Here is a 14,547-nt window from a genome sequence, read left to right as displayed (position 1 = left end):
GCAAAGTGGGCGTCCTCTTCCCCCATCACATCATCTGACACTTCAGGGTGGCCCCCGCCAGCCCCCCCCAGCCCACTCTGTCGTCTCCCGGCTGCACGCCTGCTCGCCCCGCCCGAGCTCGGTGTCTCTCGGGACCCGGTGGTCCACTTGCAGCTCCCTGCAGCCGTCCCTCGTGGGCTTTCCAATAGCCCGGTTCCTTCTTTTCCGCCCAGGAATCTCCTGCCCCTGTTGAAAGCCGCCTCGTAGGACCGCTGGGCCTGGAGGGGGGGATGCTCTGAAGCTGCTTGGGGACCCCCCTCCCCAAAAAAAAGGAAGAGCGGGAGGAGCCGTTCTAACCTGATAGTCCCCGCAGGCCCCTCTGCCTTGCCCCTTTGGGACCCATCACTCATTCTCACCCCTCTCCTGTCACTAGGCGCCTCATCCTTGCCCTCCCGGCTGCCACCCACCTGTCACCCTAAGATAGATCCTTAGTCCCTTTCAACAGCATTTTGACCTTTTCGAGAGGACATTTGATTGACGGCCCTGCCCGCTTTGCCACTCAGTGCCCGGCAGAGCTGCCGAAGGCGCCACCTGTTACGGATTAACATGTGCCAAGTCCCGGAGCACGAGGCCGTGCAGCTATGCTCTGCCGCAACATGTGTCGCTGCCTGTTTCCCCGGGGCGGCACGGGGAGGGGGGGGGCGCTTTTCAGAGTGTCTCTGTTGGGGAAATCACCTCCATTTTTTTGGGGGGGGTACCCCATTGCATCTCCACGTGGGACACAGTCCTCCTCGAAAAGTACTTTCCCTAGAGGGACAGGGCTCATGTCTATATTATTATTAGGACCGCGGTTGTGGGGGGAGGTAGGTCCCCCTTGCTAACGTGTAGGAAACGGACCCCCTGGCAGAGGAAGGGACGTTGCAAGGTTCTCGTGCACAGGTCGTCAGCGGCAAAGCCCGGGACTCCAAAACCCGGTTGTTCTGACTCGGAGATGCTATGCTGCGCCGAGGGTTCCATGTCAAAGATAACCAATCAGAAATGGACGGGTGGGCTAAGAGGGGGTGACAGCCGCCCACTTACATTCGGGCACCGCTTATCTCGCTCGGGGCGTTTTATTTTCCGGGGCAATAAGCAGAAAGCATCATTTTCTGCTCCTAAGGCGCATCCCCCGGTGGAGGTTCCGAAACAGTCAGGTGTGCGATCTGCTGCCCCCAGCGCCCCAGCTTTACCCTCGGCCCGCCTGGGGACAACCACCCCTTGTCCGGCTCTCCCAGCAAATTGTGCAGCCCGGTCGCCGCGCTCTGCGAGTGGGGCTCGTGGGGCTCGTGGGGCCCGTGGGGCCCGTGGGGCTCGTGGGGGGGGGAGAAAGCACCAGGAACGCAGGGTGTTGGTCATGGCGGCGAGGGGCACTGCGGCAGATTTTTTTCCTCCCTTCTTTGCTGCAATCTGGGTGCGGCTAGAGCAATTTGTCATAGAATCTGGGGGGCTCATTTTTCCGGCCAATCACTTTTGGAGAAATGAGCGCATTGCAGCAGAATGCGCTGACGTCAGAGACCACCCCTTCTGCGCCTCCATATAAACCCCACCCAGCCAGCCCCTAGCGCAGACGGCGGAGAGCGGAGATGGAGCGCGCCTTGGCCGCGCTGGCCTCGGCCGCAGCTCCTCGGCAGAACCGGGGCGCCCACGCGAGAACCTCCCCACCTGGTGAGTGGTCGGCCATCCTCGCCTGCAAGGATGTGCAAATGCAAGACGACATCCCTTCGAGCTTGGGCTCTGTCCTCCTGGACACGCCGATGACAGACGCCGGGGACCTCCTCCCGAAGGCGGCCACCTCGCCTGGTCCCCGAGCGTCGGCGATGAAATTGGGCCAGACAGGGAAATCTCGAGGCACATCTTCCCGGGGGGGCGAATCAGGGCCCTTTTCTTGTGCAGCCCCTTAGCTCTGCGGGTGCAGGCTGCGTGGTGGGGGCTCCGATGGAGGCCAAGGGGAGGAATCCGATGGATGGCTGTCACCACCCGGTGTACCGCAGCCACCGAGTGGTCCAGACCCCAGGTTTTCGGTGCACGAAGCCACCCTGAGAGTCACGGCTGGTGGGAGATATGGCGGCGGGTGCATTCTGCGTGGCCCACCAGTTGGAGGGGGAGCCCCCAGGAGGAAGCGTCTCCCAGGTAGACAGCCCCCCTGATACCTGGCCAGGTCTGGGTGGCCCGTAGGCGTGAGGGGTACAGGTCCCCGTCCGCGAGGGGTTGCGAATCCAGACACCCAGGGTCCGTGCCCAGCGGGCTGCAGGCGGAGCGTGGAGGGAGATCGCTGCGAGCATCTGGCTGGCGCCCATCGGTCGCTCTGATAGTGGGGAGAGACGGCGCCCTAGTGCCGACCTGCCGGGAGCCCCCAGGACCAGCGCGTGGAGAAGGGCGGCGGGGCGCAGGGTCAGTCCTCGGGGCACTGGCAGGAGGGAAGCAGGGGGTGGGCCGGGGTGGACGGAAGGCCGCGTCCGGGGCGCGGGGGGAGGCGGATGCAGAGGGAGGGGAGAAATCCCGAAAAGGGGGCGTGTTGGGGGCTGTCCAGGCGCTGGGAGTTGGGAACCTGGGGTCTGGGGTCTTCTTTGCATGGCGTGACGGTCGCTAGAAGATTCTGACATGTTGCGGGCTTTTGACTTTTGATCAAGTCGTCTTTTGCCGTTTCCTTTGTCCCTGTCAAGCCCCCCCACGCCGCCCCCTCCCCACTCTGGGCTGGCGGGCTCCGGGGGGGGGGGGGCGCGAGCGGGCTGCTACGTGGCAGGTTTCTGGAAGGTTCTCTCGCCGGCCGCCAGAGGGCGCTGGCGGCACTGCGGAATTTTGGGGGGCGGGGTGGCGAGGGGAGGTGGCCTTTGTTCTTCTGCTGGAGGGGGTCGAGCGCGGGATTTCCTGGAGAATTCTGGAATCATGAACCCGAGGGGGAAGTGTTTCAGGATCCTGGGGTTCACGGGGAGCAGCCGGGCAGGGATGCCGCGATCCGCACTGGCGGCGTGACTTAGGGTGTCGTGGGAGAGCTGCACGCACATTAGTTCATCTTTTGGTTTTGGGGGGGGGGGTCTCAGGAAAGGTGTGGCTCATAGCAGGATGGAGAGGTCATAAAATCCTTAATTAGATGCCGTAGCGCGAGGTCTTGAAATTCTGGCTGTGGCCAAGGAGGGGAGGTGAGGTGGCGCGGAGGGGCTGGTGGGGGGTCCACGGTGCTCTGGAGGATTTTTGCTCGTTTTGGTTGCCTCTATATCATTATTATTTATTATTATTATTATTGTAGCGCTATGTTTTGTATCATGTGTCCCAGAGACCGCACAAATGAGTGAAAAACGGTGTATCGAGAACTGGGCCTTTACAATCCTCATTAATTTACGCTTAATTGGATTTACCGAAAGGTCAGAGCCCAGATTTCGGTGTTTTCACTTATTAAAAGTGGAATCGCGCTCTGGAAAGATCCTATGGCGAGTGCCTTCTTGATGACCTCCTGTGTCTCTGATGCGGGCTGAGCCCCTCGGCTGGGGGTGCGGAAGGCCCCCGGGCATGTGTTGGGGGGCGCTGCTCCAGGTCCACAGGTGGATGCTGGCACGCGACGGCGTGCGCGGTGTTTCGGGACCACAGCGGCCCTGCGCGAGGTGCTGGTGTGGGCTGTGGCCTCCCCCGCCCCCAGCCTGAGACCTGTTGGGCGCCCCCCCCCCCCCCGCCCATTCGGTGCCAGCTGTGCCCCTGGCAGCTGCGGGCCGGGCGCTGCGGGGGCGCAGGAGGCTCTGCTGTGCGCGTGCGCGAGCGCCGCAGGTGGCTGTGCTCCGGAGTCCTGGGTGCCGGCCGCGCGCCCCCTAGCGGTCTGTGCTTGCAATCGGCTCTTGGCCCGCTAGCCCTGGCTTCGGGTTGCGCATGCGCACACAGCCAACACTTGTGCCCTGTCAATCAAGTCTTCCTTACCCCCTCCCACTTCTCTCCCTCCTCCCCTTTTCAGTTCTTTCTTCCTATCCCTCCCATTTCTCCTCTTCCCCCCTCCCCTCTCGTTTTCCTCCTCCCTCCTTTCCCCTCCCCTTCCTCTCCCCTTCCCTCCTTCCTCCCCCCTCCCCTTCCTCCTCCTTCCTTTCCCTCCCTCTTCCCTCCTAACTCCTCCCCTCTCCCCCTCTTTCCCACTGCTCCTCCCTCTCGCTCTGACTGTCCCCTCCCTCCCTCTCCCTCTGACTGCCCCCTCCCTCCCTCTCCCTCTGACTGCCCCCTCCCTCCCTCCCTTCCTCCCTCTCTCTCTCTCTCTCTGCTGTTCCTGTGCTGACCATTAGAGGTCATCAAGATGGTTTCTAATCTGGCCCCCTTCCCCTGCCATAGGGTGTCTTCAGGGATGACATCATCCGTTCACCTCCTTGTCTTCAAGGACCACCTCTCGATGCCACGCTGCTGCCAAGGTGCTTGCTGCTCACCTCTACCTGATGGTACCTCAGCCCCTCTTTGTGGCAGTGTGTAACCCAACGGGACGGGCAAAATCCCCACCCCTGCCACCCTCCTTGCACCACCCCCAGACCCATTAGCAATTAAAAGACCATTTTAAATTTTAACTGATTAGTTTTGGTTGTAATTAATTCAGTTAAGTTTTAATTACTACCTAGACTTGGGTTTTTAAGTAGGTGCTCTAACCTTTGATCAATTACAGAGGACAGTATGAACTCCGACCCCTGGATGGCACCAGCATACCAAGCAGCCACTGGCAGAGACCCCCACCCCGAGGACGAGGATGACGAAGGATGAAGAGGACCAGAACCGACCAGCCAGCTCTCCCTCTTGGCTGAATGCTTAAACCAATGCCCTAGTGAGGGGGCATTGGTCATTAACCCTTGACCTTTGCTATGCTTATGCCTTGATGCTATGAATACTTTCCTATAAGTCTCTGCTTGTGTTTATGTGCCAGCAACCTGGAGTGTTTCCCTCCCCAACCAGTTGTCAGTCTTTCTCCCATGACAACCCTGTGGTTGCCTGTATGATGGCCTGAACGGAAGGATCCCTTTGGGAACTTCTCAGGAGGGGGACCTGGGCCAAGGGCTTGACCAGCATCTCACTGGCAATTCCAAGGCCCAGGGTGGGCTTCTGGAATGAGCATGAGCCCCGATGCCATGCTACCGAACTGCCAAGGGCATCCCTACCTCTTCTGAGATCTCCCTGTCCTTTCTGGGGAATGGGGACAAGAAGAGCAGCCTCCCAGGGTTGTTGTGAGTATTGAATGAGATAAAACTGCCTCAGGCAGGGCTGGGCATAGAGGAGGTGGTCAGCAAATGTCTGTTGAAAAAGTTGCGCAGGTCAGTCCCTTCCCACCCCTGTCACCCTCGTCTCATGCTTCTCGTTTATTCTCCCACAGCGCTCCAGGCAGCCCTTGTCCGCGGGGCTCTCCTTCAAGCAGGTAGGGGTCACCAAGATGGGCGTTGGGCTGACCTGAGTAGGAACATGAGTCGTGCATGTGGTCATTTCCAGAGCACTTTCTGTGTTCTACAGGCGTCTTATTTCCATGTCGTATGTACACACGAACACAGCAGCCTCATTTACAGATGAGAATGGGTTCAACGTTGATTTGAGGGATTTTAAAAGGGTTGGCGGTAGGGGGAGGAGGATGTTAGGAGAAAGAAGCAAGTGCCCTTCCCGTGGCACGGGACACGTTCACATTCACAGCAGGGGCGCTGAGGTTGGAGGATTGTAAGTGTTTGGTCGCATTGTTGGCAAGAGAAGGGGTCAGAGTTGGACCCTAGTGCCCTTGTGGCTGCACCGTACCCTCCTGGCCCAGAGTTCTACTAAGAGCCCTTTGATTTCCAATCAGACATTTGACAGTGGGATAGTCTGTTTGAAATCCCAGCTGTCTAGCGTGGTCTCAGGGGGGTGTGGGTGGCCCCGGCGCTGGTGCCACCTTTCAACTACGGTGTGACCTTAACCAAGTCACTTAACTTCTCCAAACCCCAGTCCTTTTCATGGGCTAAATGGGGATTTAAAAAAAAAAAAAAAAAAAAGCAAGCACTGGCGTTTACCCCACAGGGAGCTTTTGAAGACCAAATGATGTAACCACTATGAAAGTGCTTTGTAAATCGCTGTGGAAATTGCTAGATACTTAACTCCCGGGGATCGCGCCTCGCAGTGCACATGCCCAAGCCTATTCTCCCTCAGTAATAACGGCACCCAGTAGGTGCTGTGTGTGTTTGCGCTCAATAAATAAATTCCAGAGTAAATAAAAGCAGAATTAATTCAACAAACATTTTCTGGAACGCCGACAATATGCCCAGCACACCAGGCCTGGTATGTGATCCAAAGATGATGAAAACAGTCTCCTGGAAGCTAATTGGGGTCCTCATTCGACCCGCACTTTCTTTCGTCCCCTTTTAAGCCAACCAGTTTTGTCCGGACAAGACAAAAACAACTCTGGCGCTTTAGAGAAGCCCAGCTCGGTGGAGACAATAGCTCCCGGGCATCTGAAAGGGGCTGATTGGATTATGTGGCAAATAGAAGGTGGAAGGGTGACTTGGAAGGTGACAAATGAAGTGGGCGGAGAGCTGCTTTGAGTTAATCCAGGCTATTAGGAGGGAACCTTTTGTCTTCCAGGGGCTGGCAGGAGCTTTTACCACTGGTTTTTACATCCTTAATGTAAGGACGCATAATTTATGGTCAGTGAAAATCCAGGCCCCGGTGAGATTTGAGTGGGCTGTAAAATTGAGCGTCCTGCTACCAGTGAGTAATTATAGTGAACATTTATGTCTCCCTTTGCAGTCCGCAAAGGCCTTTTGCAACCATGGATTCATTTGAACCTCACAACTCCCTGTCCCGATCCCGGGGCTGGCCTGCCACCTCCAAGGGGAATAGAGGCCATCAAGCTGCTCTTCCGATTGGGGTCCCATGGCACATTTGCACCCCTGTCACCTCTTGGGTAGCGAAGGAAGAGGTGTCCTCTGCGCCGGTCTGTCCTGTTTCAGACCTGTTCCTCCCACCACTAGTTCTTCCCTCTCGATTCCTAACTTTGCTCTCTCCTCAGCCAGGAGCCTCCCAGGCCCCGCCATCCCCTTTCCCAGCCACTACAGCCTGTCTCTTTCCTTTCGCAGCCAAGCTTCTCGAAAGGCCTGTCTACACTTGCTGTCTTCCTTCCTCATCTCCAATTTCCTCTTCAACCCACTGCTTCCTGACTTGTTCTGCTCCGTTGAACGCCTCTAACTCAGGTAATGACTTTTCTGTAGCTTAACTCTGGACACGTTTCCAGCACATGGACACAGACACATGAGGACACATGGACACATTTTCATTCTTTGCCCTCACATGGCTTTCGGCTCTGGATTCCTCCTGTTGACCCCTGCTCCCCAGATGCTTCACAGAATCACCTACTCCTGGCTTCCCTCATTCTTAGTTTCTCCCAGGCGCTGGAGCATCCACAGCTCTTCTCTCTGGGAGTCTACTTCTTACCATCTTGCCAGGTTTGAGGCCTGGCTAAATCACCTGGTGTTGAGGCCTTGGGGTTAGTCAGTTTTGCCAAGCCACTCTTTTCTCAGTTATGGAATAGGGTTACTGATCTTTACCTGGCAGGTCAGGTGGGATGTGTTGCAGGTAAGAACCAGACACTACCTGAGGGACTTGAAATAAGGTCAATAAAGTGTTCATGAGAAAATCGGAGTCCCCATCAGCTTTTCCTACAGGTTAAGTTCCCACGGGGAGAACCAAAGAGGGAAGAAAGATGTGGGCTTAGGGGGAGGGGAGCAACAGAGAAAGAAGAAGAAAAAAAAAAAGACCAGTAAGAAAAGACACTAGAGGCACCACAAGGTGGGGAAGGGAGCCTTAGAGAATATTAAAATCTACGAAAAACCCAACCAGAGAAAGGTTTCCTCTTGGGTCGGGCTGAAAGAAAGTAAACAGGAAAAAGATGTTAAATTGATTATCCCAGTGACAAATCCCAGGAAGCTTTCAAATCAAATTGCCCCATTTTGGGTTTTTAACTCCTTCTATCAAGTTTAACCTCTTTACCTCCTGCATCCTGGCTAAACCCTCCCCAGCCCCCCTCACTGGTGATTAAGTCCTGAAGGTACACGCAGCCTTTCAGCGAATGAATGGCCAACAGAAAGCGCCCTCCCCCTCCCCCGCCAGCTGTGGTTTTCAGTTTTATTCCACTTTCCGCCCTTTCCCCTTAATGAACACAGGGCTAATCTTGGGCCTTGTCAAGGAAGAGGCTGCAGACGTTAATGAGGTAGCTGCTGGATTCCAATATTCGTCTCATAAGGAGCCCTTCTTTGTCCGTGAAGGAAAAACACACTGATTATCATAATGAGGTGAACTGGCGTCCGCAGGCAGGGGCGACCAGGGGCGACTGGTGCTTAGGCCACACTTCTAATTCTGGTGCTGGAGCCCGGGTTTCATTTGCTCTTCATTTAAGTCTTTGCCTCTGTCCCAGCGTGGGGTCCATTGAGCAGGGTTGAAAGTTGAAGGCTGCTTTGGGAAGCGGGCCGCAGATAGGGCTGCTTGGCAGAAAGTTCCTTTGTTCGACCCTACTACACACAGTTGTCCCCGTGGTCCGGGAGCTTCATGCCTCCTGGACTCATTCTCCCAAAAAGCCTGGGAATGGGGGTGCACATTCACTACCGGAGCATGCACCTGACCTGTTTCAGGACTCCCCCATCATTAAAACTTAACATTATGTGTAGAACCCATGGGATTATCCCAAGGCCAACACCCATGGAAGGTCCCATCCTGGTCAAGAGGTAGAGGAGTCTGGGGGCCCCAGAGGCCCCCCCCCCACCCATGGGACAGCAAGGTTCGAGGTTCACATTTGGCTTCCACATACTGCTGAGCGTGAGATTCAGAGGGCCAGAGGTTTGTCAGGATCACTTGGTGAGCCAAGTGCACAGAAGGGACATGACAACTCAGATCTGGCATCAGAACCAATAGTCCCTGCTTTGACCCTCTTAATCTCTCTCACCCCTGTGTGTCCTGTGCCCCAACGGAATGCCTCCTCCCCCTGCCCCCAAGCTCTGTCCTGATCTTTGAATTCTTCAGAGCCCATCCACATCTTTAGAGGAGGCATCCCCCCCGCCCCCTCAAAACCCGTCTTGTGTCCCAAGACCTGGGCTTCTCTCACCCCAAGGCCACTCAGTCAAGATTAGCTCATTCCCAGTGAATCCTCAGACTCTACCAGACCTTCAGCCAAATGGAAAACTAAAGGAGAAGTGGGGTGATGGGAGCAAGGGGAGGAGGCCCTCGGAGTTCTCTGTTGGCTAAAGGTCTCGGGCATCGCGGATCGGAATTAGTTTGCACTTTTAAAATCCGCAAACCCAACTAGGCGCCTTAATTGTCGAAGGATGTCTGGGTGATCCAGATGTTGCCTGGATGAGGGCACCGGGTAAGGATGAGCACCTCTGAAAATGGAGATCCCTCCAAAACCTCCCCCGCTCTGCGGTTATTGGAGAGTAATAAAATAGAGCCGGTCCTGGTGTTTCTAAACGAGAGGACTTAATTTGAATAGGAAGAAGTTAACCGCGGGCCTTTTCTCCAATACATAGCGGTAATTACAGTACAAGCCCCTGAGTCCTTAATACACCAGCATCTGAGAACCTGGGAAGGGTGTGGAAGGCATTAGTGGGTCAGGATCTTGGGGGGTTTTGTACTCTGCTGGCACCTGAGTGCCTGGCATTGACAAAACTCTCCCCCAACTGTGCTCCTGTTGGATTTCTGGAAACTAGGCAGTCAGGCCTCTTAAGTTTTTCTGAGGCCACCAGCAGAGGGGTCTGAGCTAATTGCTCCCTTGAGTGTAGGGGTGGCCCAAAGTTTTCACTTGCCCTCTTGTGTCTGCCGTCTGTGCCTGGGAAGGACACCACTCTGCTGCCTGTGCCTACAGGACCCCCTGCACCCCACCCTTCCAGCCCAGGAGTCCAGTCTGGCTTCCTGCGTGAGCCCCCCGGTCCCCAGAACCCGTAGGTCTCAACATCCTGCATTAAATGGATCCCGGAGGCCCTAGAGTTCTAGGAAAAAGTGGCTTCACCAGGTGGGAGAGCAGAGAATGCGAGAGGCCAGGAGACGCCCCCATCCCACAATTCTGCGTTTCTGTTTTTCTGCTTTTACTGCCCACCTCTGTTCTCCACTCCCGTCTTCCTCTCCTCCCTTCGTCACCGTTTCCTGATCCGGTCCTCTGGGGGTGCCCTAGGCCAGCCCATGCCTCCTCTGGGTGTCCCAGCCTCAGCCTGGCACAAAAGTGGGGTTCAGTAAGAGTATGTGGGATGTCTGTTTGGACAGGTGAGTCAATGAAGGAACTGCCATACTTGTGATGCTAGACGGGAGTCTTTGGGAACCGAGGACTTCTAGGCAAACGGGTGGAGGGTGGATTTCATTTCACTGAGGGGGAGTGGGCATCGCCCCACCCCCGGCCCCATTTCTGCTGGGCTTTGCTGGTCCTGCCCCTTCATTCACTCAGGCGTCCATCCCGTCATCCAACAGTTGATCCTTACTGAGCGAAACCCCTGGTCCGGCCCCGGCTTGGCCCCGCTTCCCTTAGCGCATCCCTTGATGGTCTCTGCCTCCCCAGGAGGGCCGGCCGGGGGGTTGCCTCTGCTGAGGCCGGCCTCGGGCTGCCTCAGGCGCTGGAGCAGTGGCCTCCGGCTCTGGAGAAGGCCAGCAGAAGGGTGTGAGGGGTAGGCCCTGGTCGGCCTGTCTGGGGCCAGTTGGCCCCCCGTGACCTTTAAGCCCTGGAGGACACTTGAACCTGCGCAGCTCCAGGGCTGTGCCCCCCTCCTGCCCTCTCTGCCTCCCACCCCCCGTCCCGTAGCTGAGTGCTGATGGCTGCCCTGACCCCCGCCTGCAGCTCAGGACTGAGGTGGGAGCACGGGGACAGCTGCGGTGTGTGCCCCTCCGGCTCCGGCCACTCGGGTCTCCCTCTTGAGTTGGGGTCTGCGAGTTGGACCTCTCCCTCCGTGATGCCTTCCTGCCGCTGGGGCTAAATCTAGCCCCTGTGCAGCCCAGGCGTTGGCTGGGAACCTCCAGGGAGCTCTGCAGGCTCTTGCCTCTGCCTGGTTGCCTACCTGTTCCGCTCTGTCTGGTGGCCAGCTTGACCCACCTGGAGCTCTGCTTGCCACAGTCTGTCTGTTGCCTGGCCTGACCCACTTGGCCCTTCTCTGTGCCCCAATCACGGGGCTCGGGACCCTCTGGGCCTCAGCTGTCCAGCCCTCTGCCTAGCGGGTTGGTTGTCCTTGCTGAGCCCACACCTGTGGCTACCTGGCCCTGTCTGCTTCCTCGTCCACCTTCTGCCTGCTTGTCTCTTGGCCTCTTATTGGTCCCAACTACCCCTTCCCCGGCCTAAGGAGCCCCTTCAAGCCCTATGCGGCCCAAGAACCAGTCCCCGGTGCCTCTGGGACAGGTCTCTGCTGGCATGCCATCTCCTCCAACCATCAGATGCCTCCTCCCTTGGGGGGGGGGGGTGGGCGGGCGAAGGGAGGGTTGGAATGACCAGACTTCTATCCTACCCCCCCCCCCGCCCACCACCCCAGTTCTCTTGTCTCGTCCACTGGGTGTTAGCCACAGCCTGTCCCCAGGCCTCACGGCTGGTTTGGGGGCTGCCACCTAGGCCCGTTGCTTCTCCTTCACCTCTTCATGTCACTGCTCATCTCCACGAACCACCTTCCACCGAAAACCGCGCTGCAGGTGAGACTGGGCTCTGTGCCTTTCCTTGTGTGTGCGTAGCTCTTCTGCAGTGCTGGCCCGGTGGGAATTCTAATTTCCTGCCTCTCCTGCAGGTCAGCCCTGTCCTCGGCACGCTGGCCGTGACCTGGCTGGGTCGGCTGAAGAACCGGATGGAAGAGGCAGAAAGAAGCCCCCGGAGGAGCGCCGCCCTGCACCACCCAGCCTTCCTTGATGATGGTCACCTGGCATCTCATGCCCAGCCCTGTGCCTCTTCACTTCTTCCTGCTTTGGGGTGAGTTTCTTGATTTCCTGAGACACCAGAATTTCATTAGCTTCAGCTCACACTCTCTATTCAAGAATGCACACGTTTAACCTGGGGAGGGGGCCGCCACCAGGAGAGAATCCTCTTCTCCACCAACCCTGCGGCCTGGGGGTCTGTCTGCAAGCTGCCTGGAGCCAGGATCGTGGCCACTTGGAGCCAGCCTGCGTGGGGCCCGCCCTGGGCAGTGGCATTCTGTGGCCAAGGCACGGTAAGTGAGGGGTGTCCACACTCTGGCCCCGAGCCCTCGAGAACCAGCTCGGGCCAGGCACACAGTACACACAGTAGGCCCTCAGTGAATTTGCTAAGCACGTGAATGACATACAGAATGGTGCGTTTGCCTTCTCTGGTCTCTGAGGCCTGGCCAGAGGGCCAGCGTGGAGACGTGGAAACAGAGGAGCTTGTCTGTCCATAGAAAACCTTCCTCCCTGAAAGCCATGCTATGTCAGCCCTCGTGACAATGCTGAGTTCCCACACGCGAGGCTTTGATAATGCTCTTTAATCCACAGAGTGGTTTTTGAGTGAGGTCCTCTCTTGGCCCCTTCTCACCCCTGAAATTGCAGTGAGATGGGCATGTTTGTGTCTGTTTAAATAAAATCAGTAATGGTAGAGAAGAAGAAAGCGGAGGATCGTAGCCACACAATTGGCTCCAGAACGAGTCATTTGTTTATCTGTGCTTCACTTATTCGAGACGCATGGACAGAGCCATGGGGGCTCAGGGCTGGGCCTCTCTTGGGGTGCCTAAGACCAGCTTTGCTTTAAGGCCCAGAGGGGTCTAGCGGGGTTCTCTGGGGGATCCCACGCAGTGACAGGGCCCAAGTGGCAGCTCAGCAAGGTGGATCGGAAGAAGGGATGTTCAGCCGAGGGCACTTGGCCTTTTTAGGGTCCCAGGAGCCGAGTCTCATGAAGGGGTCAGGGGATGTTAGCACCAGCAGCGCAGGAGGCTGGGCTTGCGTGTGTCTTGTGTGACTCCCATTGGATGCTCCCGGGGTAGCCGCTGGGGTCATAAGTGAGGGCAGTTAGACCCCCAGGGTGGTCCAGGTGAGAGATGGGGAGTAGCCCGGTGAGGCTAACTTAAGCCCTCAGACGTTCATGGGGCCTCCGGTAGGTCCCAGCGGAGTCCTTGGGCCAGATGCCAGTGTCCCCCTGGGCACCCACACGTGGGGTCTGTTAGAGGGCTGGCGATGCACAGAGCTCCATGCCAGAGCAGGGCCCCCCCACCCCCAGGTGCCGAAGATCCCCATGCTCCCCTGCCCGGCCCTGGCTTTCTAACTCAGCTTTCATGATGCCCTTTCATCAGACCAAAGTTTCAGAGACAGGTCTTCCGCGGCCCTGCCCTTCTCCGCTGAAAGGGAAATGGGGAGTGGATATTATTTTTAAACAAAACCCATCAGTGCAGACAGCAAGGGGCAGAGGTATCCAAACCTGGGGACCGTTGTCTTTGCTTGTTTGGGTTCCCTGGAGAGCTAGGCAGGCTGCGGCGAGGCGGGGAGTGTGTGCCCAGGGCTGAATCCAAGGAGGGGCACCAGGAAGGCTCTGCCCTGTGATATTTACTCCAAAGTTGGCATTTGCCGAGCCACCTGCAGGCACAGTGACGTGGCAGAGAGAGGCCTGGGAGGGTAGCTTTACATAGGGCAGGATGCAGGTCTGGGGGGGGGCGGGGGGGTCGCATCCGGAGCTTACCAGACAGATCCGTGTAGCTAGTCTGAGCCAGGTGCCCACAGTTTCTGGATTCTTCCTTAGGCACATCTCAGCACTCCCTCCAGGGGCGGCTGAGCTGAGGGGCAGAGTCAAGGTGAAGGCAGGTGCCCAGCCAGCCCCAGACTTGGCCAGACCCCCACCCCTCCTCCTCCACAGTGGTGCAGGACGACGTCTCTTTGGGCCGAGTTCTTTTTCAGGTACACTTGTAAATGTTCAGTCTCGGGCAAATACGTATTTTTGTGTGTCCCACGTATTTGGGGTTTTGTGCATCATTAAGCAGAAAATAAGGACTAGATTAAGTATTCTTCACAACGAAAGAAGTTAAAACATAACATCATAAATCAGCCTTGCAGCCGAACAGCCCAGGCATTATTAAGTGTTGAAAGAAATGAACATTTTCAGGAAAATTCTTTTTTGATGGATTGGCCCATCCCTGAGCACTGAGGGGGTGGATGGGAGACCCTGACCAGCCAGAGGGCAGAAGGCCCTGTCACCGTGGTGGGAGGGGTTTCTCTGGCCATTTGTCACGTGAGAGACTGTTCTCCAGGGCCTGCCTCTAGCTGGATGCTTCCAGGAGGGCACAGATGTCAAGGAGGAGATGGTGGTCTTGTCTGGAAGCTGGCGCTCCCGTCCCACAGGCTTCCCCCTTGGGTGGGCAGAAAGTGGAGTCCAGTGGAGCACAGTGGGCTGTGCTCATGCAAAGACCCAAAGTGCCCCCTCTGCCCCGCATTTTCCCACCTGCAGGTTGCTTGGGGGGCTCGTTGCAGCTTTCGGGGGCCCCCTGACCTCGTGCCTCCTGACTTGCGATTGAAACCCCAAACGCATTTCCAAGCACATTTTTCCAAATAATGTCAAAACCTGGCAAGTTTAAGGGCAGCGGGATGCATGTGTTTCTTATTCGTTTGCATGAAGTA

The 14,547-nt window shown here is 57.0% G+C and overlaps 1 protein-coding gene across 7 annotated transcripts in view; it reads left to right on the top strand.

The window, feature by feature from the left end:
* The first annotated feature begins 1,575 nt into the window (after positions 1 to 1,575).
* LOC121493264 overlaps positions 1,576 to 14,547 on the top strand; it is a 33,708-nt gene continuing 20,736 nt past the window's right edge. For 2 of the 7 annotated variants that reach the window (XR_005988431.1, XR_005988433.1), the window contains exons 1-6: positions 1,576 to 1,683; positions 4,324 to 4,400; positions 4,646 to 5,386; positions 7,065 to 7,178; positions 11,481 to 11,634; positions 11,727 to 11,905. Coding sequence is in view for 4 of the 7 variants with exons in the window: in XM_041759041.1 (XP_041614975.1) it covers positions 6,758 to 7,178; positions 11,558 to 11,634; positions 11,727 to 11,905 (677 nt within the window). In the remaining 3 variants the exon portion in view is untranslated. Of the gene's footprint in view, positions 1,684 to 4,323; positions 4,428 to 4,645; positions 7,179 to 11,480; positions 11,635 to 11,726; positions 11,906 to 14,547 lie in introns of all 7 variants that reach the window. The other 5 variants (XM_041759044.1, XR_005988432.1, XM_041759041.1 and 2 more) reach the window with 5 other exon arrangements.

The sequence above is a fragment of the Vulpes lagopus genome, chromosome 6 (genome assembly GCF_018345385.1).
Source record: "Vulpes lagopus strain Blue_001 chromosome 6, ASM1834538v1, whole genome shotgun sequence".
Classification (NCBI taxonomy): Eukaryota; Metazoa; Chordata; class Mammalia; order Carnivora; family Canidae; genus Vulpes; species Vulpes lagopus.
This window is presented reverse-complemented; position numbering and strand designations above follow the sequence as displayed.